Source organism: Pocillopora verrucosa, chromosome 9 (assembly GCF_036669915.1).
Source record: "Pocillopora verrucosa isolate sample1 chromosome 9, ASM3666991v2, whole genome shotgun sequence".
In the NCBI taxonomy this organism is placed as follows: Eukaryota; Metazoa; Cnidaria; class Anthozoa; order Scleractinia; family Pocilloporidae; genus Pocillopora; species Pocillopora verrucosa.
Genome location: NC_089320.1, coordinates 6,007,958 through 6,034,191, shown reverse-complemented (window position 1 = coordinate 6,034,191; position 26,234 = coordinate 6,007,958). Strand labels below are relative to the sequence as shown.

The following is a 26,234-nucleotide window of genomic DNA, read 5'->3' as shown; positions in this document are numbered from 1 at the left end:
GACAATGCTTCCTTTAATGACTCAAAACAACATACGAGAATCATAAATTCATGGAGTTTCACTTACATGGGCATGGTGTCATGCGACACTCTGCTGTCTCATGACCCTCTCCTGCGCAAGGTTTCCCGCCATTAGAAGGAGCAGGGTTATCGCACGTGCGCGTCCTATGAACTGTGCCATGACCACACGTCGCTGAACACGTGCTCCAGTTCCCCCATGCTCCCCAGTTACCATCAACTGCAGAAAGAAAACAACAATAAATATCACGTTGAATTATGAGCAACTTGGTGTGGGCTTTGTGCTGGAATTTCATTTTACCATGATAAAACACCTTGGCTAACCAAAAAAATGGTAACGACAGGAATAACACATAAAAACCGCAACATCTCAGCTTGTAAGATAATAAGGAACATTGTAGAGTCATTTTCACGATACACTTTTTTTATATCCTTTCCATCACTTCCTTTTTGAGCGTGAGGTTCACCGACCATGATCAATCGACCTCTAACAGACTTCATATCTCTAGTTATAGTAAATGTATAGAAAAGCCATTAAGCGTACTTGCGCATGCTCTCTTCTCACAACTTTCTGCGTCTCTGTCCATTCCAATAAACGAACAGTCCATTCCTCCAAAAGCCGGAGGGGGACTGGTACAGTTCCTTGTTCGGAACCTCTCGCCAGTCCCACAATTGGAAGAACAGTCGCTCCATTCGCTCCATTCTGTGTAATTACCTTGAACAGCTTTGACTTCAAAGGAAAAGAACATATCAGAACGTGAACAAGCTATCATGTGGGATAACTAGTTTTGGGATTTCATTGACTGACGAATTTAAAGTATAGCTATTAGAAATTGCTAAAAGCAAAGATTTGACACGCAAAACCTTGAGTTTCTCGAAAACCTGAGAAAATAAAGACCACCGCGGCGAGTTAAAAACATTGGAGATAAGATTGTATTGATCAGTACCGTAGGAAATTGTACAAATATCTCGCCTTTAGAGGTAAGCTTCTTTAGGGACTTTTGAGACAAAAACATCGGAAAAAAATTATGAAATTAAGTACAAAAAGCTTCTTAAGTATATATATTTGTGTCTTGAAATTCCTAAAGATTTTAATGACTTCCCCATCAAATTTACTCACCATCATCCAAAGAAAACACATAGTTGGAATTTTCCTGTCCGGCGCATTCCAAATTATTTCCCGTACACAGTTTCAACTCATTGTCAACACATCCTAACAGTGGTTTGGGCTGTGTTGGCGCCATGAACAACAGTTGTTCTCCTTCTTGGAAATAAGAGTCACCCGCTCGTTCACCGGACAAACATTCACCATAGTTTTGTAAACCAAATGTTCTGTATCCTTTTCTCTGAGTCTCACGGGCGCATCTGTGAAAGAGAACATACACAACATCTTGTTTACCCGGCCTCCAATCACATTACTTCTAGGATAACATTGTTCTTTCTGATAACTTTTCTGAGACAGGTCTTTGCGTATCTCTCCTGAACTCGAGTCAGATTATGCGGAAGATATTTCCAAAACAATTTCCCGATATGTTTTCATCACCTCAAAGACATTTTTAATTAGGTGGCGAAAGTAATTCCAGAGTGCTTTGGTTTTGCTTTATTTCGCTATGTGATTGGTCCAGAAAACTCGCGCCATTCTCTCAACCAATCAGATACAAAACTAAACCCAATTACTACTTGGTTACCTGCGTTTTCCCGCGCTTTAGTAAGTTTGGTTGGCTTTACGTAGATTCTTAAGGTATTTTCCTTTCTTCTAATTAACAATTGTTTTACGAAACTCAACCGAAAAGCGTTCTTAATCCAAATTCCTTGGACTTCTCGTTGTCTTCCTAGTACGCAGTCGATTTCAAATGTTCATTTACCTCTTACTTCCGTCTTGCGAAGGAAAGTACAAAGAGAGAGCGAAGACATGGGAATTAAACATTTCTTTCCGCCTTGTGAATCATAAAATTATTTTTTCTAGCAGAGAAACACTGGCAGAAACATTATTTACCGGCAGATGGCGTCAGACAGATAATTCGGCCAGTCTTTGAAGTCGATTTTCTCCTGTGGGTCACTGAACAGCTGCTCAGGGAGGGGTCGGTATAAGTTGTGATTATCGCGGTAACAACCCAGAGCCTTGTATGGAATCTCACCTGAAAAAAAATTATCAATATGTACACCCAAAATACGAAATCAAATGAGTAAAGGAAAGACATCAACTGGAAATCTAATGGTGAATATTTTGCTCTCACTAATCAGCAATACTGTTTTTAATAGAGTCACTACTGCATTTCACACTGATGATCCTCGCAGTACACAGACGCTTGTCTGCAGAATGTAGGACCATCTAGAATTTGTCTCACTCGATCCCTGCGGCCTCGGAGTTCTGTTGGTAGTAGCGCCCTAACTATGGAATATTTGAGGCACGAGTATGAATCCCGTCGAAGCCTGAAATTATTTTCTTCAATTTCTTTAATTGCAGCTTATTCGCGAGAAATTATTTCTTAAAAATCCAACAACAACAAAAAGAGAAGTCTCGTTCAAATTTGGCGGCTTTAGAATTTTTCTCTGCCCCGTACTCGTGCCAAAATAGTCTCTGACTCCTTTCTTGACTTACTTGTTATCTTTACCCAAAGTCGAATTACAGACTTATTGTAAACCCTCTCTACACTTACAGCAGTCCTGTAGCTTGCAAGCTTTCCTCTCCACACTATCCCCTACACAGTCAGGCCCACCATAGGAGGGTGGGGGCGCGGTGCAAGTTCGTCTTCTGGTCGTACTTCCGCTTCCGCATGATCGACTACAGGAAGACCAAACTGACCAACCGGACCAACCTCCGGGTTCTAAAGGAGAAGAGGAAACAAATGGAATGAAGGTCTTCCTTTTTCCGTGATGAAAACATTTAAACCTAAAACTTGATCATCCCATTCTTCTGAATTCACATAAAGCTAAATTCGATGCACGAGGTTAACTCCATTTTAGGCGTGAGAACGCTGTTGAAGGCGTAGTTAACATGATTGGTCACACGGTTGTATATGATTCCGCAACGCCATGCTATCGTAAGTATTTTATTTTAAGCAGCCACGACAAGAAGTTGCATTTCAAACCACTGATCCGTCAATGATAACTAAAGCATTGATAAAGTCACAAACATTATTTCTGTTATACTTACGTGCACACGGTCGAGTGTTACACACATCTGACTGGACCGAGTCACCCAAATGAGTGCAGTTGAGCCCGCCAAACTCAGGTACAGGGTTGGTACAGGCACGTGATCGTTGTCTATGACCACCGCCACAAGTGACGTCACACTCGGTCCACTTGCCCCAATTGGTGTAGCCGCCGTTAACTAAAACAAGTGAGAATGAAAATTACCCTTAAAGCTCACCTTATACAAGAAATCTTTAAATCTTCTATCGAGACTTGGAGCGTCTCAAGTTCTCTTCGCAGAATATCTCGACGAAGTTTTCCTTTTTTTTTAATCACACTGTCTAACTCGCGCTTAAAAATTAGAATATGCCATACCTCTCTAAAGTACAGTGCATTTGCTTGTCCTGTTCACAACTCATCGTTCATGTTTACTATATATTATTTTGCCACTTGAAAATGAACAGCGAAAGCCATGTGGCGCATTAAACTTCCAAGATATGTTCGTTAATTCTCCCTTCCAGTTGCTACGCATTTCCTTGCGTCACGAGGATTTGGCGTTAGATCAAGATAATGATTTCTAGCTAAAACGTATAGACATCATCGAGAGATGTTACATGTAAATCACTTTTGGGGGCAAAAGGGTTACCATCTCAACTTCTCACGAAAAGTTAACTCAGATAAAGACCCACCCATGCATGGCTGCAGCTTGCAGTATTCTTCCTGCTTCTCTGGGCCCTCGCATGTTTTTCCGGCGTGCGCGGGTGGAGGGTGATCACACCCGCGTGTCCTCGAGCGCTTAGCAGCGCCACACGTAGCTGAACACGCAGTCCAAGGAGACCACAGACCCCATTTACCGTCTACTGGGCAATCAGACAGACTGCAAGGCATGGTCTGTCTGTCTGAACCAGGGCAGTTTTCTCCTCCAAACTTGGGCGGTGGATTGTCACACTTGCGCATGCGTTCGCGCTTGCCTGGTCCACACTTGACAGAGCAGAAACTCCACATGTTCCATGAGCCCCAGTTTCCGTGCACTGAAATGATCGAGAAAAACTGGGTAAGTAAAGACAGACGATCAAAAGGAATTGCTTAGGGTGTGTCGGGTCGGCTGCCCTAACATTGTGTTTCTTCTTTCTTCGCTTTGCTCCGAGTTTAAAATGCAATGAAATATTACTGGAAAATTCATTTTGTCGGTAGACTAGAATAAAGAAAAGCATAATTCTTTAGGAAAATTATGATACCTGGACAGGACTGTGGGTTACAATGAACTTTCTCGATTGCCGACCCAATCTCTTTACAATCTCTGCCGTTGTAGCGAGGACTAGGGTTGATGCATTCACGCTTCCTCGTTTTGATGCCGCCGCTACATGATCTGCTGCACTCGGACCAATCTGACCATTCAGAGTAATTTCCATTGATAGCTGAAAAAAAAAAATCCTCAGTTTTAACAAGGTGCTATGGTACACTGCCCAACGTCGAAATACTTCTGGTACTCAACAAAACGTCGTGTTGATATGTATTCTTCACTGTGTAGAGTGTTCTTTGTTGCGTGCGTTGCTGTAGGAAAAATTGGACCAAAACAGCATCTTGCACAATTGTTAGGCCTATCACAGTTTTCGTGTCACGCCACATAGTACCAACAAGTCAGTGTTTTTAAATCGTATAACATTTTTGGTAAAGCTCAAAAAAAAAAAAAAGAAAATGGTAGAACAACTGGCTACCCTCACGTTAATAGCCATTATGTTCGAGAAGAATCAAGCTTTTCTCTTCAGATATCTCTGAAAGTTTCTATTTTGGTTCACTTATTTTGCGATACAGTGGTTTTTTTCTTATACTTTCCTTTGATGTTTTGCGCGGGAAATAGGCATATGGCCAGCTAAAATTGATCCTCTCGCGCATGCCCGACGTTTGACTGCTGTGTTCAAAGTACCATAAGACTCTACTTACGACATCTCCTCACTGTACAAGGCTTTACTTCAACCTCATCTCCCTCACAAGAGTAACCACCGTTACTTGGTTCAGGATTCTTACAGACACGAGTCCTCAATTGAAGTCCATCCCCGCAGGTTGCTGAGCATGCTTGCCATGCACTCCACGCTGACCAGCTGCCGTTTACTGCATTAAAAAAATATTGTGACAATTCAGAAATATCACCGTAGATAAGAAAACGTGTGCAATAGTTTGTGAAACACGTATACGGCTTTTTTTCGGGGAGCTTTCAGTGCAGACTCTGCCGATGGGAAATTCTAACGCGAAGATGAGATTTACAATTGCTTTTGCACTTTCAAGCAAATAAACTTGCTACAGTTGACTATAAACCTTGTTACCAAAAACAAAGCTATTAAAATTTATCCTTAATCTTAACTCGTGCGCTAATTGACTCGTTCAAACTTACCAGGGCATTCTCCTTGGTTACAAGACAACTTCTGTTTTGCCGGTCCCAGGCACACTTGGCCACCGTTAGCCGGGGCGGGACCGTCACAGAGTCTGCTCCTCTCTTGAAAACCTTTGCCACACGACTTTGAGCACACGGTCCAGTTGCTCCACGCGCCCCAGGCGCCATCAACTAAAAATACAAACAGGAGTTAACTTGGAAATCTGTTATTTTTCATGCAGTTATCTGAGACATCTGAGGAAAAACTGCTTTCCTCTAAGGGAGAGAACATACAAATCGGAGAAAAAATCCAAATAAAGGACGAATAACGGTAAAAAAAAAATTAAAGATTTCAAGTGCTCCAAAAATGCCCTCTGTTTTGCGTGGGTTTTGTTTTATCCTTGTATAAGAAGCGAGCAGCAGTTGGAGGGCATGACAAAGCGAGAGTAAAGAAAACGCTAGGCAAACTCTCCAAGTTCATATTCTGACAAACGTCTGGGATAAAAGAAAAGAGAATAAAAATGACTTCGCCGAAAGTGGGAACAAAAAAAGAACTCATCACGGCAAACCACATTCTCTTTACATTCATGACCTCGGTTTTACGACGTAAAGAAATTCGAATTCCTTTAACATAAGCCAATGTGAAACAAAAAAAGTTTGTCTATTTCTTGAACCCACACTCTTGAGGTCGTTTTTCCAGAGCACTATCCTTATCAACATTAATAACATGTTCCTTGATGAAAAAATAGAACAAATGAAGAAAGAATTTATCTACCTGGACAAATCTTTTTGGTATTGCAAGGCTCGCTTTCCTGAGGCTCTCCAAGAGCGGAACAGTCCTTGCCACCGTACTCAGGGACTGGATTGGTGCAGTTCCTTATTCGTGATCTCACACCGCCAGCACACGATTTAGAGCACAACGTCCAAGGGGACCAAGGACCATAGTTTCCATTCATGGGTTGAACTGTTAAGAAATAGAACATTAAAAAATTCATTCATTGTTTATTTTGTCTTAAAATTGATTTTGCTGCTCACTTCCCTCAACCTTAAAAAAATGGCTGTACTTCGCTCAGAACCATTTTCACGAAAGCTAGTCAGTCAAATTTGTATTAGATAATTCAGCTTACATTCCCGTCTCCTCATAAAATCATTTAACCCTTAAATCCCTTAGAGTGACTGACATCTAAATTCTCCTTACAGGATCACCCCTGAATCAGATATTAAGGCTAAGAGAATAAATGAAATGATCACCAGCTAAAGAACATCTTAATTGTTAAACATATTCTTCTTGTCAGAACCTTGTACAGAAATGTACAGAGAACAGTGTGGAGAATATGCATACTGATGTTAGGGTGTACAGGATTACGAGCGAAAAAGTGCATCACCGAAGAATTCTGCTTCCTTACCCTAAATGAAAACAATTCAAGTGAGGATAACGATAGAAGTTTCGTTTCAACACGTTTTGCTTTCCATTTAAGAAAAATTAATTAATCTCGTGACATTTCAAGGAGAAGAGCTCCTAACTTTTTTGCGAGAAATTGAGTTTCTTTCATTCAAATTTTACTCGATAACTGAGGTCCTTACCGTTCAAAAACGCGTAAACAAAGTTGCTTTTCTCCTGTCCAACGCACTGCGCGTTTCCACCGCGGCATCTCTCAAAGTTGTCTCCAACACAGCCGACCCACGGCTTAGGTTCGGGTCTTTGAGTGAATCTGTTCTCGACCCCGTCCCGAGAATACGTTTTAGCAGAGTTAGGTCCTGACCAGCATTCACCATAACCTTGGATACCAAAGTGAGTGTAGTTCTTCGATGCGGCCGCTTTGGCGCACCTAGAAAAAATTATGTCACAGTAAGATCAACATCTAAATTCTGTCTGTCAATCGCAATTCTTCGCTGTGGATGGTGAGTGATAAATATATAGGAAACGATCAATTAGGGAAATTCATAGTAATGTAAAGTCCTCATAACTGATTTTAAAGTGATATGTCACATTTAAGTCTGTATTCCCACAAGTCACAGTTTGGTGGAGATTTTAAGAATTCCGTTAAATCTGAATTCATATTACGCTAAACACTGAAGTAGATTTTGATTTTTGTAATCTCTTGACTGTATTACGTACTGAGCTTAAACTGAGGCCCAAGATTTCTTGATCAATAACTGGGAAAAGTAAACCAAAGCCAATACACTGTAAGTTTATTTTCGACGCTAAATTGACAATTACACTATCATTGTCAACAAAAAGGAGAGACGAGTCACTAACCTACACACCAGCTCTGGCATATACGCTTCCCAATCGTCAGACTGCACGTTAATACCGCTGTACAAGGTGCTCTGAGGATCATTGTCCGTGAAAACAAGCTCGGGGAGGGGTCGGACAGACAATTTGTTATCCACAAAGCAACCCAATGGCCTCATGGGTACATCACCTGCAGAAACGAATATCAATTCATAGCACAAATTTTAAATATGTTCTTGTTTTAATTCCTGAGATACAAGTTAAAACAGTCACGCCTCGGAACACAGGAAAAACTTACAGCATTCTCCCGCTTTACAGTCAATTGTTTGCGTATTCTGTCCAATACAATCTCTTCCGTCTTTGGATGGAGTTGGATTATCACATGACCTCACGCGCATTCTCACACCGACACCACAGGATTTAGTACAGGCAGTCCAAGATGACCACTCGCCCCAGTTTCCGTCGACTGCAAAATTGAAACAGGTGATTGAATAAAAACAATTTTTCAAGTAACCCATCAAGGTTACACTAAAATGTCATATGAACTTAGAATTTCCGCATGCCACTTTCATAATAAGACCCCTCTCAAGAATGAGATATTAAACGAAAATATGGCAAGAAAGCATCGCTTTTTCTGTCATGGATCAAATATATACCTACGCTCACCCTGTCTTGAACAACGACTTCCAAGGTGCAACAGTATAGTCAAACGTTTAATTTTAAGCCTCATTTTCCAATCGCCTTGAGAGATACGAGTGGTCTCCCACGACTAATAAGACTGACGCAGAACAGTTACTTACCAGGACAATAATCCTTCACTTGACATGATTTTCGTTCAGTATCAGGACCGAACAAGGAGCAATCTCTGCCGCCAAACTTAGGAGCTGGGTTTGAGCATGCGCGCCATCGCGTCATGATTCCTGTACCACAAGTTTTGTCGCACACAGTCCAGTCTGTCCACTCGGTGTAATTACCATCAACTGATGGTAAGAAAAAAGGAAAAAATTGTTTATTAACAAAAACAAGTTATCTTGGAAGGTTATCCTTAATTATAATATACAGAAACTATTTTGACAAGTAGAACCATCCACAGAGAGAAAATCAGACAGACGAACACAGGGGGTGAATTTCTGAAGAAACTGTGGAGCTATGTCGGTGGGTTTTTTTTTTTTTAATTTGATTATATCAACTGAAATGAAGATCTAAATTTGCCACGGTTAAGAGTTTCTAAAGCTGACGTTTCCAACGTAAATCCTTCGTCAGAGCAAAAAGAGGAATTACGGGTCTGAGAGGTTCATGCATTAAAGGATGGAGCGACACTATTAGAGGGAACACGATAACCTGAAAACACAAGAATGAATTACTTTCAATGAAAAGCGATCGTAGATACTGTGTGAATTAAGGATTCCGATTTGAAACATGAATTTTTGTTCTATAGTTTTCAGGTTTCCGAACTGCCTAGATGTAGGGAAAGACCGCAGACTGCCAGCCGCGTAGGCAGAAAGACAGCGTGACAAACAGACGGTAAAACAAGAAAAACTGTTGGCCAAAAATTCCGCAAAGGGAGAATATTACAAAGCAAGTAGTGCAATTACAAAAAAGGTGAATAAACGTGATTCCAAGATTTCGGCTACGCTGTTTTTAAAAATTTTTAATTCCACTCAGCATTTTATTTACCTGGGCAGGGTCGGTAGCTGCAGTCACCAACTTGTTTCTCGGCGCCGCGACAAGGTTCACCGCCATTTTTAGGAGGTGGACTGTTGCAAGACCGCTTCCTCTCCCTAGTCCCCGGGCCACAGCTGGTTGTGCACGCTGACCACAATGACCATGGACCCCAAACACCATTTACTGAACAGAAAACGCTCGTGTCAGCAAAACAAATTGCATCAGGATAATTGTATTATAAACTTAACTCAACTTAACTTAATGCTAAACAAAAGGAAACGAAAACGACACAATTCAAATATATCAATACAATGCTCATGGTCACCAATACAGTGCCAAAAAAATTTCGGCGCGAAAAGTTTGGAACGTGATAAAAGATCATTACTACTCACCTGGACATTCTCCCAGATTGCATTTCGTGGCTTCGGTATTAGGTCCCAAGTCCCTCTCTTTACATGTGAGCCCACCATATTCTGGTTCCGGGTTGATGCATGTGCGCGTGCGTTTTTTGACTCCAGGCCCACACGTGGCTGAACAAGAGCCCCAGTTGGACCAAGCAGAGTAATTTCCATGAACTAAAAAGAAACAAAAACGATCACAAATCACTGCGGAGATTTAATCACCGGAAAAAACCAAAGCCTATGCTACCAATTAATTCCTCCATAGCGCCTTATGAAAGAAGACAAACGCCAAGTTTGATTAAAAAAAGCATCTATTTCATCTTCTTGTTTTCGTTTTCTAAGTCTTTGCAAATAACTCTAAGTGTGTAATCATACTGCAACTTACTAGGACACTGAATAACTTGGCAGGGTCGGATATGTTCCGGATCTCCGAGGTCCGTGCAGTCCCGTCCACCATGTTGTGGTTCTGGATCTGTACAGGTTCGTTTTCTTGTTTGAATACCGTAACCACAGGTCTTGGAGCAGGCGGACCATTGAGACCAAGGACTGTACTTACCATCAACTACATAAAGCAAATGAAACATAGTTGAGACGGAAGAAGAATTGAATTCAACGAAAGCCTCATAAAAACATAAGAAATCTTGTCAGTCAGTCTTGCCAGTCGCCTTTGTGAGCTGTTACTCATATAATCTAGTAGGCACTCACCAGGACAGTTCACATCATAACACTGGACAATCTCCTCCCCAGATCCCAAGTGTCCACAGGCGACACCACCATATGCTGGCTCAGGATTGGTGCAGAATCTCTGCCTCTTTTTGATGCCACGGCCACATGTGACCGAACATGGTGACCAGCCGTTCCATTCAGTATAACCACCATTCACTATACGGGTAACAAAAAAAAAGGACTTTGTTAAATATGCAGTTCAACTAAGATTCCGACAGCTCTGGAATAAGTGATACAACATGTAGATTAACCTCATCCAAAGTTGGTATTGGTAATTCCGGTATAAAACTGAGTAATTATCTGATTTTATTTACGTATATTTGCTATAAGTATATAAGTAAACAGAGGATAGCATTGGAGACGCGCTCTTATTCGAAAATATTGTAATCGTTGCAGGAATATACGAGTTACTGAAATCATCTTTTTGAGCTATATTATCTCGCTATTTCACTAAAACAGCTATTCACCTCAGTGTCGGTGGATATTTACCGGCCGCCGACCGCTATTAATTAACTAGCATTTTACAGCTACTGCCAGATAATAAAATTCACTTTCAACTTGGATCCGAAATTCATTGTCTTTTCTATACGTGAAAAAAAATTTCAGCTTAAATGTCCTTCACGAAACAAATTATAAGTGGTGAGTGCTTTTAGGCCGTGTTTTCTCCTATTAAAATGAAAAAAACAAAAAACCGGTGTGTTTACTCCTCCTCTGCGTTTAATGTTGTTCCAATACTTTTGAACTCATGTAATGTTGTTCCAATACTTTTGAATTCGTCATTGTTGATAAATACCTGGACATGGCGTCAGATAACATTGAGTTATCTCCATACCCGGTCCAAGGGCCTGCTCAGTGCACGATTTCCCACCAAACTGTGGTTTGGGTGACATGCACGAGCGAGTTCTGTTCTTCTTTCCGATTCCACACGTGACTGAACACGGTGACCATGGTGACCAATCACTGTATTTTCCGTCAACTGTCAAGTATACGAATAATCATTAAGTTATTGAGTTAACAAATTACTTTTCCTTAAAATAAACGTGTTGAGAAATTCTGCACTGCAAACCATTTTTTACAACTGGGAAAAAAGTGAAAAGGCACTCTTTTACGAGTGCAGAGATCTGTCGGTATAAAGAACGCTGAGAGTGGCAAAGTCAGAAAATCTTTGTTGGCCAATTTACATTACAACTCAGTTGATAAAACCAAAGTATCTCGTATTATTCCCGCCGACGCGGCAACTTTCTAGAAACTTAACTCCTTAACTCTAAGGATAAAAGATGATTTTTATTGCAGATTTTTACTTCAACTGTTAAAATAAAAGTTCCTTTTATCTCAACAGATTCTGTTTCTCTGTGTCAGTCGTAGCCATAAATTCGCTTTATCTACTTCACCTTGATTTCAAGTACCTGAAGTAAATTATTATTATTTCCTATTATTAATTCTGGGTCAGTCGTAGCCTTAAATTCACTTTATCTACTTCACCTTGATTTCAAGTACCTGACGTAAATTATTATTATTTCCTATAGTAAGGTATTTCGTAGGTTTGAATACTTACTTGGACATGGTTCTGACCGGCACAATCGGCTTTCCTTCTTATCATTCTCACATGACATCTCCTTCTGGTATTTGGGTGGTGAGCAGTCCCTCTGGCGATGTTGCACGCCGCCTCCGCACGTGAATGAACAATCACTCCATTCAGTCCACGCTCCGCACGTGCAGTTGGCTAAACGAAGAAAACAAACATGTCAGATAGCGGATTTGGAGGCACGTGCAGTGACAGCATAATTTCTTCGCAGTATGCTGCAATATAAATTTACGCTTGGTTGTATGCATTCCTGGTGAACTACAGAGTGGAAGCAAATGAAATTCAACGACAGTCCTAACACATTGTTGAGGGTGTGCCTTTGCAATGTTTTTATATGTGAATAGGTATGGATATGTTTTGTATATTAGTTTCCATTTAACTCCCTGGCAAAGCCAGCGGGGAACTAATGACATTGAAGTAGGACAGAAGCATATAGCTGACGGTATCAATGTTCGTATTCATTTCTGATCAGCACAAGACACGCACTGTAGATGTATGCCTGTTCCCAATATCCAACCCCCCTCCGTTGTCTTCATGGCTTACACGTCTGTTCGAATTACCGTCACCGAGTGCAGTAAAAAAAATGATTTTTTAAACAAAAAGATCTATTAGAAGCCCCGTCTTTCTGTTTTGAAATGCTTCTCGTTTTTTCCAGGGTAGTGGGCAGTTTGCAAAAGGGCTGTTATCATCTAAGTCAAGTGAAGATTTTCGGTAAAACAAATGTGTCGAATTGTAGTGTGCTCAAAGAAGCGAGCGACTCAAAGGTGTTCGTTACCTCGGCAGTCCACCAGCTGACAGCTTGTTTTCTCGTGATCCGGTCCCAGCCAAGCGCAGTCTTTTCCGCCCACTGTAGGACGAGGATTGGTACAGAACCTCTTCCTGGTCATGATACCTTGACCACAAGTCACCGAACACGGCGTCCATAGAGTCCATTCACTGTAATTACCGTTAACTGCAGAAAGAAAGTTTCAAATCCGTTAGCTAAGATCGCTGGATAGTTTTAGAAGTTGTAGAAGCTCTAGCTCTTACCGGGACATGCGTTCAAGTTGCACAGCTCAGTCTCTTTCTCGGGTCCAAGGGGGGTGCAGTCCGAGCCACCAAACTGAGGAGGGGGGTTAGTACATGACCGAGACCTAACCCGACTACCACCCCCACATGTTCGATCGCATTCACTCCACAAGCTCCATGTTCCATACATGCCATTGACTGCAAGAAGACAAAGATGAAAATTTTGAGTTTAATGAAACAGAAGGTCACCAAAAGACGACGCGTGTAACAATTTAAGGAAAATAAGTATAAGAATTAGACACATACCTGGGCAGGGCTCACTGTGACAGCTGTCACTCTCCATAGCTGGTCCAATCAGAGAGCAGTCTCTCCCTCCGTGCATGGGAGTTGGATTAGTGCAGTTTCTATGCCTGTATTTCACACCGCCACCACAAGACATCGAACACGTGGTCCATGCTGACCAATCGTTATAACTTCCGTCCACTTAAAGAGGAAAAAAAATTAGCAATGGTTCAACTTTATTGAAAACTGTTAAATCAAAGCGATTAAGAAAACCGAAGGCATGGCTACTTACGCGGACACGATCTCTCAAAACAGTGGCTGCGTTCTTCGCTAGGCCCCAGTCCTAACTCATAGCAATCTTTGCCGCCATTGGAGGGAACGGGATTGTTGCATGCTCTGATTCTCTTTTTGAACCCACGTCCGCACGTCTTACTGCACACACTCCAACTGGACCAACCACTGTAAGCGCCGTTTACTGAAAGAGTTCGAATTTATCAATGAGCTAATAGAATCATGTTAGTCTCTGTACAGAAGTGAATTCCATAGTCGTCGTAAGCCTAAGCAAGTAGAAAGTTTCTGTGGCTAGAGGTGACATGAGATTTGCTTCTTTTCATGAATGGGATGTGAGTCCACCAAAGGTTACTTTCAAGCAGTCTAGCAAAATTTGCTAGATGTTCATCAGTGCATGTAAGCCCCCTTGATCCTGAGTTAACAGAATGTTGGTGAGTAAAAACATGTGTGGAAGATGTGAAGAGAAATTGTCCTTAAAGGAAATTAGCTGTTTTTAAGACTCTTCGACGCAGTCTTCTTCGCTCCTGTTGTTTACTCTCGTCACACTGGCTTACACTTGCGTTACAAGTAAGATAACGCGTTGCGGGACCAGACTAAACAACGGCTGCGAAGAAAAGTACTCAGACAAGGCTCTACTATAAAAGATTATTAGATAGTATTCGTAACAAACTAATGCCGCTATTCAGATAGTGTTCGGTAACAAACCTACGTCGTTATTCAGCAGTCAACCAAAATTGTTTATTTACCCAAACAGTCCTGTTGTTTGCAAGGTTGGATCTCAATATTGGGTCCTATATCAGAGCAGTCTCTGCCACCGTGGAGCGGAGACGGGTTGGTACAGGAGCGAGTCCGTGTTGTGGTTCCCTCGCCACAAGTAGCGGAGCAAGCGGTCCAGTTGGACCAGTGCGTGTAGTTACCGTCAACTGCGAAGGAAAAAAAAGCCAGTTGGTGTTTTCATTATTTAGCATACTACCATATCCATTGAAAGGTGAAACAAGTATAAACTATTTGAAGCATAAACTATTTGAAATCGCTTGCTATGGAATAAAATAGTTCATTAAACAATAATTACTAACTCAGAAGATAGGACAATATTAGCCAAGAGGTTTTTCAAAACAGGAAGATGAAAAAAGACCTAAGAACGAATGGAGACAAAAACTACGTGGCTAATGCGAGCACTGTTTGGGGAGAAAGTCACATAGGAACTTATAGTATGAGCTGGATCTTGGCACGACCCTCTAACAAATTAGTCATAGAGTTTCCATAAACTGAGCGGAGAACAGTCGTTCGCGAGGATTAAAATATTTATGTTTTTCCGCGCTCGTGACAAAACAAACTCAAATTGTTTTTTAAAAGGGAACGCTATATATAAGATCAGCTCTCAAATAACTTGTAACATTATAGTACCTGGACAGTCCACAAGATAACACTGAGTACTCTGCACAGGTCGACCCAGTCTTGAGCAGTCGAATCCACCACTCGACGGAGGAGGATTGGTGCACATTCGACTACGAACCATGAATCCAGGCCCACAGGAATGTGAACAAGTCGACCAGTCACCCCATTCGGAATAATTGCCATTAACTGACGAGGAAAATATCGACGAAGATTTACAATCACACATCTGAAGGAGCCCCACTTAAGACCAAACCTAATTCCCGTTTGCATTGGACTTCACTGCAATAGAGCGCTTTTCGACTGAGCAAGAAAATATCACGAAGAGCTAATGAGAAGTCAAAGGCAAGTTGCCTAAAGCGCAGGAAAACGCGAGTGCCCAAGTCGCAATTGGTTTTAGTTTTGATTCTGATGGTTGAGAAAAGTTGCATAATTTTTCTAAATCTATAACGGCCGAAGCAAAGCAACAACAAAGCAATCCACGATTACCTTCAACTCTCAATTGAGAGTTGCGTTATACGCCGAGCGAAAAACAACTCGCGCCTCCTTTTCAACCAATAAAAAATATAATAAATGTCATTGGAGATTTAGTAAATCCCGTTTTCCCGCCCTTAGTGCAGATAATCTGCGCTCTCTCATTGGCTCTTTTTGCAGATGTCTTTCGCAGTGATAAGCAACTAGATTTGTGACCCCAAGTGGAAACTACTCTAACGTTGAAAGAAAGAAATTAAGAAAAACAATACATTTTTATGAATTGTTCAGTTTATACCAACCTCCGCATTGCCGCATGTAGCAATGTTTGGCTTCATTTGGCAGACCCAAGCCCTGCTCTTCACATGACTTCCCGCCAAACTGAGGCATCGGGTTGGTGCATGTTCTGTTACGGGCCTTGACGCCGACACCACATGTAGTAGAACATGACGTCCATTCTGACCAGTCAGTATAGTTACCATTTACTGCAGAGGAAACATAGATTATCAGTCATCATAAACGAACTCGCATTCAGGCGGAATTATTAATTCCTTCAAAATGGAGAGTGACCAAAACAACAACTTTTCCCATCAATTTCAATACATTTTCAACCAGAAGGTTAATGAGAAGAACGAAAACATCAACCAGGGGATGCAGTTTTAAATTATTGAGAGGACTCTGTTACTCATTTACTTCACCATGTTTGTTACGGTACGGAACACTGCGTAGGGCTTGGTGAAAAAGATCGTACAAAGAAAAACAACAAAGAAATCTGGAAAAGGGGTAAATTTCTTGAGAAACTGTGGTGCTGCGTCGGTGGGAGAGTATAACAAGGTAATTTAGTATATATTATCAACTAAGTTGATAACGTAAATTGGCCACCGTTAAGAGTTTCAAGGCTGACGCTTCGAACGTTTACCCTGAATAAAGAAATCTGACGACTATCCTGGCTGTTCACCTGTACTAACTCTGCCGTAGCAGAGCTGTATTTCGGTTAGTGATTAGAAGATAAAAAAAGGTTACCTGGACAGTGTCGACTGTTGCAAAGCCTCGATTGTACTTTTTCTCCCAAACAGAACAGTTCTCCTTTTGGGTGAATACAGACTCGCTTCCTGAACTGGATACCAGACCCACACGTCCGTGTACAGTCGTTCCAGTTGCCCCAGTTGGTCCAATTTCCGCTTGCTAATCATGTGACAGAACGGAAGCATATTAATATATGCGTCAGAAATAGGCTCATTATCATGGAAATAGAGGATGCGTATCGAATAACGTGTCAGAAATAAAATAAAATATTCTACGAGCTAGTTAACAAGGAAATTTACAGGAGTTAAAGGAGAGAACTCGTGACTTTGTCTGAGGAGTTAATCGGTTACTGTTGAATGGTGCTCACCTGGACATTCAGCCAACAAACAAGAGCGCTGTTCAAACGCTGGTCCAAGGTTTGTACAATCCTTTCCACCCGCGGAAGGGCTGGGATTGGAGCACGTTCTATGTCTAGATGTCACACCAGGACCACAGGTTCGACTGCAAGCGGTCCACTCGGAAAAATCTGAGTAACCTCCATCGACTGCAAGAAGGTAACAAGGTCCAGTTTAATAAATACTAAAAGAAACTTTAAGGTTTGGATGCACCAGGGGACAGGTCGCTTCAAAATCTCTCTGAATCAAATCTCCCCGTCTGTACATGTATGTCTTCTGAAACAAGTCACAGCGATCAATCTCATAAATTCAAACCATTCTGAATTTGGGCGACTTGTTTTCAAGCGACAATATGCTGTCGTAGGGTGGAAGATTATCCATAAAAAACGAAGTAAACTGTCAATGCACACGTCGCAGGGACCAAACACAGCGACTTTTCTTCTGTTAGGTTCCTCAGATTTCAAGCGTTTAGCAGGAAAATCTGGTCGCTGGAATATCTCTTGAACCAGCCTGCTAGCCGACTTTTCTCGTTTTCAAATAAAGAGCCATCCTATCAATTTTTTTAAGTGCAAGCTGATTATATTTGGCAGTTCACACGCGCAGTCAAAGGAGCGTTCGAACAATTTGCAATCTTCCAAAATGTAGCCTGAACTGTTTTATAATTTTCTGCATTTTCCTCCATCCTCTTCCACCATTGTTCTTTCTTTGGTCATTGATACATCAAGACTATTTTAATTTCAACTTGTCATGTTTGCATTTTTTGTGTTATCCCTCAACTTAGCAGGTTTTTGTTTCTATTTTGTTTTGTTTTGGATGGTTTTTTTATTTAGTGGGGGCGTAAAATGATGACGCGAAATGTCGTAACATGGCGCATTAAAGGCAACACGAACTTATCTCAAGCGACCTCAAAGACGAAAACAATTGTTTCAAGATTGAATTTATACCATCACTTAAAGCAATGAAACCTTCTCACCTTCACACGGACCATCATTACATGATGACACCTCTCTGTCGCTCCCGAACCACGAGCAGTCGTGTCCACCGTGAGCAGGAGGGGGATTGGTGCAGGATCGTGTCCGGTACCTAGTGCCCTCCCCACAGGTTTTGTCGCACTGTGACCAGCCGGTCCAATCAGTGTAGCCGCCATCATCTGGTTGAAAGATGACACAAATATTCAATCAAGGAACATTTTTCTCATTGATAAATTGAAAAACGGGTTCATATCTTCTCACTTACGTGGACACGAAATGAGATTGCAGGTTTTAGACTCCATAGCAGGTCCCAAGCCTACTGCAGCGCAGTCACGGCCACCGTTGGTTGGGGAGGGACTGTTACAGGTTCTGTATCTCTGCGTCAGGCCTCCACCACATGTGACGTCACAATCGGACCAGTCACTCCACACTGAGTACCCACCATCCTCTGCGAACGAAATAAAATTGATTGAAGAGAATTCCCGAACAAGAGCAGTGAATAGGAGAGTTGGCGTTCTGTTGTTTGTTTGTTCGAATATTTGTGTGTTTTTCGCTATGAGTTTGTTAATAGACATACCTGGACACAACAGAGCATTGCATTCTCTCGTTTCCAGCGAGGGACCTAAAGAAGAACAGTCCACACCACCCTGGGTGTCCTTGGGGAAGGAACATCTTCGTGTTCTCTCCTGTGTACCTCCTCCACAAGTAGCCGAACACGAGGACCAATGAGACCAATCTGAGTACACTCCTGTAACGGGTGCTATTGAAACCCCAAAAAGTAGATTAATTAATTGTTATATGCACCTCTTTCGTTAACCCAACAACTCATGCTATACGTCACATATGTCATGTTATACGTAACGCAACAAGTCACGTCACACGTCAAGTTATAACTGTAGAGCACTTTTTTACTTACCTGCAAATGTTGCCGGCATAGGAGTGGTTCCAACTGAAGAGGATTCTTGGAGTTCATCGGAACTAGGAGTCTCTGTGGCTGCACTTGTTCCTGGGGGGTAGGCCTGAGTCGCGTGGCTTGCCAAATGGCCTTCGGTGGCTGAGGTGGCCTTCGAAATAGCATGGGTTCCATTGGTAGCCACAACTCCTCCAGTAGATGTGAATTTAGTTGTCTTCGGTGATTTTACCGTTTCTCGACCTTCTCCTGAAAATAAGTAGCCTTATTTTCAGCCCATGCACAAAAAAGAGTTTAGTATCTACAAAGTTTACTTATGATTTGCGCAAGATTTCCTTACCAAGACAATGCCCCCACATTCCATCAATGTCGTAGTTAGACGTGGTAGCACACCAAGGCCTCTTGTTTTCATCGTCTGTACAGCCAAAATACTGTGTTCCATGATAAACGAAAGGGAAAACACAGCAGGCGCCTTTACTTGTTCCACCTTCAGTCTCCACACAACGTGCGTTCAGACCTGTGGATATAGAGCCGAGTCCTTATTGAGAAAAATAGGCGACTACCTCATGAAATTTCTGCTTAACCTTATTATTATTAAGAAAAGCTAAGGATTTTATAATTATTCTCCAAACTGCGAAATTCATCACTTATACAATTTTATAACGTTACTCCCCTGCCGTGCATGCACATTACCCATTAATATTACTTTGGATCTCAAAGCCAGGGTCTTCTCTCCAATTGGAGCAATTGATTGTCAAAAATATTCCGAAATTACGTGTATTTTTCCTCTTCTCCGCACTGTTCCAGAAAACTTGTTCCACCTTCTCAACCACATGCAGAACTTAAAAACCAAGCGCGACTTGGTAACCCGCGTTTCTTTCCCGCGCTTTTTCTCCGCGATTTAAAGAATTTTTCTTCCTTTCTTTCTTTCTTTCTAATCAGCCTTCTGATTGGCTGGTATTTTTCTTTTCCAATTTATCTGACTAGCCACTGTGATGACCTTAGTTTTGGGTTTACGAGACTCGATTGGAAAGTGCTCCCGTATGGTTTTCATACTTACGTATGAAAATCAAAGAGGTTGTTAGATATCGTACCTTCCTCTACAGGACACTCAGGACAACATTTCCATCGTTTCTTAACCGGATTACGGCAGTTCAATTCAGGACACTCTATCAATGTACAGCGGATTTTACCATCGTCGCATTTGCATTCGGGCGTGCAAGGGCCTGGTGACCAGCGTTCGCCATGCTCGTGTTGTATGCCGTCATAATAACAATCTGAAAGGAGAGAATAAAAAACCACACAATTAACACATCGATTGAACTTTATTTGCTAAAAAAACACACATATAAAGGTGGCACAGGATATTGTATTCCTTGACACTGTATTCAAATTCAGCCTAAAAAGGATATTTAGTTATGTACCATTACTTATTTTTAATTTTTTGACATACGCAAAATCCAAATATATATTTGCTTAACCATTAATTTATTTTCCAATTTGTAGGATTCTCATGAAAATATTGTTGAACATTTAAAGTCTTAAACCGTACACTTGGATTCCAATTTGTTACTTACTTGCTTTATGCAGTGGCCCAAATTGCTGTGTTACGTTAACTGACAAGCAAATAAACAAAAATCAGCATCCATAAATAAGAGATCAAATGTAAAAAAAGACAAATAAACAGAGCAATAACAAAGGCCACTACTCACCAGGGGTGGGTGAGGCAGTGGGTGCAGCTAAACCAACTGGAGCAGGGGTTGGAACTGCAAACAGATCATAAGAAGTTTATCAAGCTTGAAAATATGATTAATCTGCAACACCTTACCTAACCTCTTTTACAGTTTTAATGTTAGTTTAATGGTTAAGTTTATATTCATCATTGAGGGCAGATTTTTGTATCAGAGTACAGTTGAACCCCCATGATAAACATAACTCTTGGCAATACTGTATGTTGACTTTCCACAAGTACAGAGCATTGCAGGTAGTCACAAAATAGAGTGCAGTGGGTACATTTTGCAAACTGGAACAACTTCATATACCATACTCAGTGCACTTAATCTTCAGGGTCAGGCAAAATTTGACTGGTTAGGGTGTCCCCTGAATGGAGGTAAAACTGTGCTTCAGGACCTAAGAAAAGTGCATCTCTCCCCTAAACATAAGTATCCCTTCAAAAGGAGTGAGGCAAACGAAGATTATGTAACTGGAACAAAAATTTGTTTCCCTTGAGTGGAGGAGTTCCTTAAATAGGAATGGAAAAGTTCCACTGTACAACAATAAGCCAGGTCTGGAGAGTCAGGCATTTCCTCACTCTACTCCCCTATGGGGGGAGGCTTTCCTTAATAGATTGGGACAGGATAAGGAAAAACTCAATCATTGACACTTTACTTGGTTACAGTTACAGTTACAGTTACAGTAAGTACCTTTACAGAGCCCACACTTTCTCTTGCAGTTCTTAACCAGCCAATCATTATCACATTCATGCATTGGGTAATCACTACAATCTTCATGATCTTTTGACACACAAGCACCTGTTGAAAGAGGTCTCCTGTATAAGCTAACTTGAAATTACCCAAGTAATACTTGATTTCATTTAAGCATGAGTTATTACATATAAACAGAAAAAAAATTGTATAAATTGGAGATTAGTATGGTTAAAAAGTATTAGTAACATTCAGGATGGCTTTTACATGCAAAATAGTTTAAAGTATGCTGTGTTACAAAAGTGACTTTTTTAATACTGAATTTTACTTATATGTGCAAGTTACTTTCATTTAGATTAATTTTATCCTTTTTGTTTTTTAAAACTTAAGAGTTTATTTTAACATTCTAAATAATTAAATATTTTATATTTAATTATTCATGTTAATTTAGCCTTTTTTTCCATAGTTTATGTGAAAAATGGTGAGTTTATATTTTAGTGGTAATTTGATTGATCACCAGCTTGAGAATTCTCACCTTCTGATTCACCTTTTCCTGTGGGTTCTAACCCTAAAAATTGAAACATTCATTTGAAAAGGCAATCCTCTTTTGCAACCAGTTATAAAATGCCTCTTAGAATTCCACAGTTTGCAGTTGTAAAGTAAAATCCTGAAACCATTTGCCTTAAGGCCCTTTTTTTTTAGGGTATGTCAACTCTTAAGCTAAAACTCATAACAATTCCTGTGGTAATCTTAGAGTTGTGGTAAGGCTATCAGAAAAAGCTCTGTTCTTGACTCTGTAACCTTATATGGTTAATCTTGTTACAGATAATGTTGTTGTTCATTGTGGTTTTGTAGATAAATGAATGTTTAATTACTTTTCCTACCATCTAGAGTCAAGCTATCAATTGTATTAATCACGATGTTTCAACTGTTATACTGCTAGTCTTTGGAGCAATATGGTCAAAGGCATAGGTGTTGCTATTTATAACACCTTGGTTTGTTATTATTGGTGTGTTTTGGTACACTGTCATTAAGGAATTTTGTGTATAGAATAGTCTTAAATACTGCTCAATATTAGGTTTGTTAGAGGTAAAGCCATTCGTTCAATTTTTTCAGAAAAGTCAGTGTATATTGAAAAAGTTTGTAAGTCAAGACAAGAATTTATATTAACCATTTTAGAACCATACTAGTTTCATTAAAAGCAAATTTACAAACAGCGTTAATAAATTAGCAGATAGAGCCAGCGTTAATATTGACTGCAACAGTTCAAGAACACTCATAAATATCACAGCAAAGTTTGTTTACTAATGTCAAGATAATAGAAACAACCAGATGTTGAAGAATAAAAATTGTATACCCAACAGGATCTGGCCAATTTTAATAATATATCCACCTTATCCACCAAACAGACAGCATTATACAAATGTTAGGAAGGAATTATCCAAATAATGAAGAGTAACTTGTCTGGCACATAGTGTCATTTACCCTCAAATATGGTCAAGACTGTGAGCTTTAGAATGTATGGGTAGTCTTGAATTTTTCCCTTCTTTTTTCTTTCTTTTTACTTTTCTTCCCAAAAACCTCCTGCACAACAAGGTAAAGATTCCAATTTTCTGTTCATCATCAATTCGGAGACTGAATTCCTCTAATTTCAAGTTTTTTTCCCAAAATATAATTCTCTAATAACTTTGATGACTACAGCATTTAGGAAAAACAAAACCCCACATGTTTTTTGTTTTTGCTTTTGTTTGTTTTTTTGTTTCTTTTGTTTTGTCTTGTTTGTTTTTATTTTTTTGGGGGGGTATTATACTTTGCAGAGATCATCTCTGTTACATAAAATTAATTCATGCCGGTGTATCTCCATGAAATTAGATGTATTTAGAAAAGCTATACTTAGAACTGTCGTCCTATATTGATAAAACTGCGTGACAACCTTGCGATCTGGCATCTGTACGCCGCTTTAAAGCTCTAAAGCCAGGATCTTAGCTTTTCAAGGTCCCTGTACACAGTGCTGTTTCACGCGCGAATACCTGTCATATTTTCTTTCAACTCCGACTCACGATCGAAGTCGCTGTCTAAAATTTAAAGCTTTCTAAATAAGATTTCAGTCTCATCAAATCCACCTACCTTCACAAAAACCGCACTTTTTCTTGCAATTCTTTCTCATCCATTCGTTTTCACAGCTCTCTATCGAAAAGCGACCGCATTCCTTATTATCCTTGCAAACAGCTGAAATTGATCACATGCCAAATAGCTTCATTTCATCGTATAGATAACTGCTATCCTTTTAATTCGTTGGTAAATCACTTATTTTCCACATTACTTTAAAAACTTCATTTCTGGGCAAATTTTCTGCATCTGCCGCTACTTCTCAGAGGCTAAAGTTTACGCGCCTTGTCCGCCATATTTGTTGTTAAAACCCAGTCCCCGCACAAACAGATTCATAAATGTAGGCCTGCAAAGCATATACAAAGCGTGGCCGAAGATGCCTCTAATCGTGTACTTACGTCGACAAAACTGGCATTTTCTTGGACAATTAAGTTGAACCCATTCGTCATTACACTGGTTCATGGAGTATCGCGAACATTCACTCTTGTCATTACACCAGGGTGCTGGAAATAACAAATAACGCGTCAGCTATACCTAATATTCTTTATTCGCCTCCTTTAACCGATAAGGCCGCGCGCCCCTCTTGATCGAAGGGTGGATAACGCTATCCATTGGATAAATCTCTATCGGGTGGATAGTACAGTAAATTTTGTTAGCACTCACTGTCTGGCTAGTAATTTATCTTTTTAAAACCTTCATTCCCACTTTAAACAACTGGAGCCATGGGCCCTACGATTGAAAGAGCTTGCTTCGAAAAACAGAAAAATTCGATGTAATCACACGAGATTAAACAGCTTTAATACCAATCAGATAGCAGCAGAAGAGTCAATGTATGCGTATTTCTATTAAATCGTTAAGAAAAGGTCTTAGTTACCTTCTGGTATTTGAAGAATAGTTGTCCCATGACTCATTGTTACATTGATATGATTTTTCGCCGGACCTTTTACTTTAATCTTAGCTTTGTGTTCGTCTTCAGCTTTAATGTTTGCAGGAAGCTTGACAACAATGGTTTCCACCATGGGTACTTTGTTTGACACCTGGTCCTCCAACGCCGGTTTCCCATTTTCACCTTTAATGTTTACTAAAACAGGCTTTCGTGATGTCTCCAATGATTTTGTGACCTCAGAGGGTACTGTGACAGACAGCTCCGTGTACGGTTTCTCTGTTGCGTTATTTGTTGTGTTATTTGTTGTCACTGCTTGTTGAGGTGTCGTAAATGTTGAAGTTGTTTCTGTGATACACGAAACAGTAGTTATATCTTTCAGGAAATCCAAGAAGGTTATTGATAGACACAAGATATAATCAAATTGAACAAAGTGGCTTTTATCTGGCATGCATACTAATGAAAAGCGTGTCCTCTGCTTCTAGAGTGGCGTTTCTTTCCAGCTATGCTTTAAATCGCGTTTCTGACAGCAATGTATGTTACTATGGGCAACGCGCGCCAGGGATGACTTTGTGCGAGTTTAATTTGAGTGTGTGATGAGAAAACATTGAGGATTTATGGTCGTTCACCGACAACAAAGTTCAGTTTTATTTTCTCTTTCATGGATATGACTTTACCAAGTACAAAGATTAAAAAATTTAAGCAGTGCTCACCATTGCCACATATTTTGCATTTCTTGGGGCAGTTAACTTTCAACCACGCCTCGTTACAGCTGGCCTCTGTATATTTACCACACACAGGGTCGTCATTACACCAAGTTTCTATGGGAACAAGTGATATATACGTTAACAGAACCTCAGAAAAATGTTTGATTATTTTTGGACCTGTGATCACTGAAGAGTATTTGCCCCCTACTTTAAGGCAAGAGAATACCAGTTGACATTGTCTTGTCTAAAGTTAACATCACTGGATTAAAGTGGGCATTATCTACGATGACAACTTAAAGTTCTCAAATCATCAACAGTGCATCAATTTTCGTAAGTTTCTAAAAACTGGCGATGATTTCCAAAGAAGAGAAATGAAGTGGTAGTTGCACCGATTTTCACGACAACCTCACTTAAAAGGAAGATACTGTGGTCACAGAGCAATTTTTCAATCGACTGTCGCAAATAATCTGGAATTGAGTTAGTTGAGTTTTGCTTTACTTCGCGTTGTGATCGGTCTAGAAAACTGGCGCCATCTTTTTAACCAATCAGATGCAAAACTAAAACCAATCACGACTTGGTCGCCCGCGTTTCTCGTGCTTTGGTTAGCTTGGTTGGTTTGCTTTGAGTTCTCATTGGTTATGAAAGGAATTTTTCTTTGATTGGTTTTTACGATTACTTTGATCGCTTTTGGTTTTACGACACTTGATCGAAGAATGCTCTTTTTCTCACTAGGTACTCTATTTACTCACCGTAAACGTTTGGCTCAGCTGTAGCATTCTGCTCTACGACGGCTGCAGAAAAATAAGTGCAAATTGTAATTTGAGATTGGACCAAATTGTTGTTAAGCAATAAAAAAAACCACTACGGAAAAAGTTTGTATGTTGGCAATGCGCTATCCATCATAAATATTATCGGCAAACATATAGTTTTTAAACAAACACGCAACCTAAAGTTATGCGAAGACCGATGAAGGGATGGCATAGACTCCTTATCATGTTTGATTTAAGTGAGATGTATGATTTATTGCACCATAGAGGTGGCCGCATTCAAGTCGAAATGAAAGTCAAAATATTCTGCGAACTCTCAAAACCGATGATGATCACTTAAGCTCGATATACGAATCTGCAAACCATATCCGTAGTCGTAAATTCTTCGAGTCATGTCTCATAAGAAACTTGTTGAAACTGATTTTCTTGTTACGAAGGAAGACAAATGAGTCCCAGACCC

General features: G+C 40.4%; 1 protein-coding gene across 3 annotated transcripts in view; it reads right to left on the bottom strand.

The window, feature by feature from the left end:
- LOC131775612 (uncharacterized) overlaps positions 1 to 26,234 on the bottom strand; it is a 43,931-nt gene that overhangs the window by 12,300 nt on the left and 5,397 nt on the right. For 2 of the 3 annotated variants that reach the window (XM_066172024.1, XM_066172026.1), the window contains 45 exons: positions 25,757 to 25,798; positions 25,014 to 25,121; positions 24,292 to 24,648; positions 23,816 to 23,920; positions 23,436 to 23,537; positions 21,844 to 21,876; positions 21,309 to 21,416; positions 20,598 to 20,651; positions 20,463 to 20,501; positions 19,980 to 20,162; positions 19,226 to 19,402; positions 18,892 to 19,134; positions 18,553 to 18,735; positions 18,241 to 18,423; positions 17,978 to 18,154; positions 16,977 to 17,153; positions 16,607 to 16,768; positions 15,886 to 16,068; positions 15,125 to 15,301; positions 14,464 to 14,640; positions 13,719 to 13,901; positions 13,451 to 13,627; positions 13,166 to 13,342; positions 12,912 to 13,088; positions 12,107 to 12,274; positions 11,345 to 11,527; positions 10,531 to 10,707; positions 10,211 to 10,387; positions 9,817 to 9,999; positions 9,437 to 9,607; positions 8,560 to 8,739; positions 8,058 to 8,225; positions 7,784 to 7,949; positions 7,108 to 7,352; positions 6,299 to 6,487; positions 5,545 to 5,715; positions 5,097 to 5,264; positions 4,391 to 4,570; positions 3,842 to 4,183; positions 3,175 to 3,351; positions 2,678 to 2,845; positions 2,014 to 2,155; positions 1,138 to 1,382; positions 562 to 747; positions 67 to 237 (listed from right to left, as the gene is read on the bottom strand). In XM_066172024.1, the coding sequence (XP_066028121.1) occupies positions 67 to 237; positions 562 to 747; positions 1,138 to 1,382; positions 2,014 to 2,155; positions 2,678 to 2,845; positions 3,175 to 3,351; positions 3,842 to 4,183; positions 4,391 to 4,570; positions 5,097 to 5,264; positions 5,545 to 5,715; positions 6,299 to 6,487; positions 7,108 to 7,352; positions 7,784 to 7,949; positions 8,058 to 8,225; positions 8,560 to 8,739; positions 9,437 to 9,607; positions 9,817 to 9,999; positions 10,211 to 10,387; positions 10,531 to 10,707; positions 11,345 to 11,527; positions 12,107 to 12,274; positions 12,912 to 13,088; positions 13,166 to 13,342; positions 13,451 to 13,627; positions 13,719 to 13,901; positions 14,464 to 14,640; positions 15,125 to 15,301; positions 15,886 to 16,068; positions 16,607 to 16,768; positions 16,977 to 17,153; positions 17,978 to 18,154; positions 18,241 to 18,423; positions 18,553 to 18,735; positions 18,892 to 19,134; positions 19,226 to 19,402; positions 19,980 to 20,162; positions 20,463 to 20,501; positions 20,598 to 20,651; positions 21,309 to 21,416; positions 21,844 to 21,876; positions 23,436 to 23,537; positions 23,816 to 23,920; positions 24,292 to 24,648; positions 25,014 to 25,121; positions 25,757 to 25,798 (7,641 nt within the window). The remainder of the gene's footprint in view (positions 1 to 66; positions 238 to 561; positions 748 to 1,137; positions 1,383 to 2,013; positions 2,156 to 2,677; positions 2,846 to 3,174; positions 3,352 to 3,841; positions 4,184 to 4,390; positions 4,571 to 5,096; positions 5,265 to 5,544; positions 5,716 to 6,298; positions 6,488 to 7,107; positions 7,353 to 7,783; positions 7,950 to 8,057; positions 8,226 to 8,559; positions 8,740 to 9,436; positions 9,608 to 9,816; positions 10,000 to 10,210; positions 10,388 to 10,530; positions 10,708 to 11,344; positions 11,528 to 12,106; positions 12,275 to 12,911; positions 13,089 to 13,165; positions 13,343 to 13,450; positions 13,628 to 13,718; positions 13,902 to 14,463; positions 14,641 to 15,124; positions 15,302 to 15,885; positions 16,069 to 16,606; positions 16,769 to 16,976; positions 17,154 to 17,977; positions 18,155 to 18,240; positions 18,424 to 18,552; positions 18,736 to 18,891; positions 19,135 to 19,225; positions 19,403 to 19,979; positions 20,163 to 20,462; positions 20,502 to 20,597; positions 20,652 to 21,308; positions 21,417 to 21,843; positions 21,877 to 23,435; positions 23,538 to 23,815; positions 23,921 to 24,291; positions 24,649 to 25,013; positions 25,122 to 25,756; positions 25,799 to 26,234) is intronic. The other variant, XM_066172025.1, reaches the window with a different exon arrangement.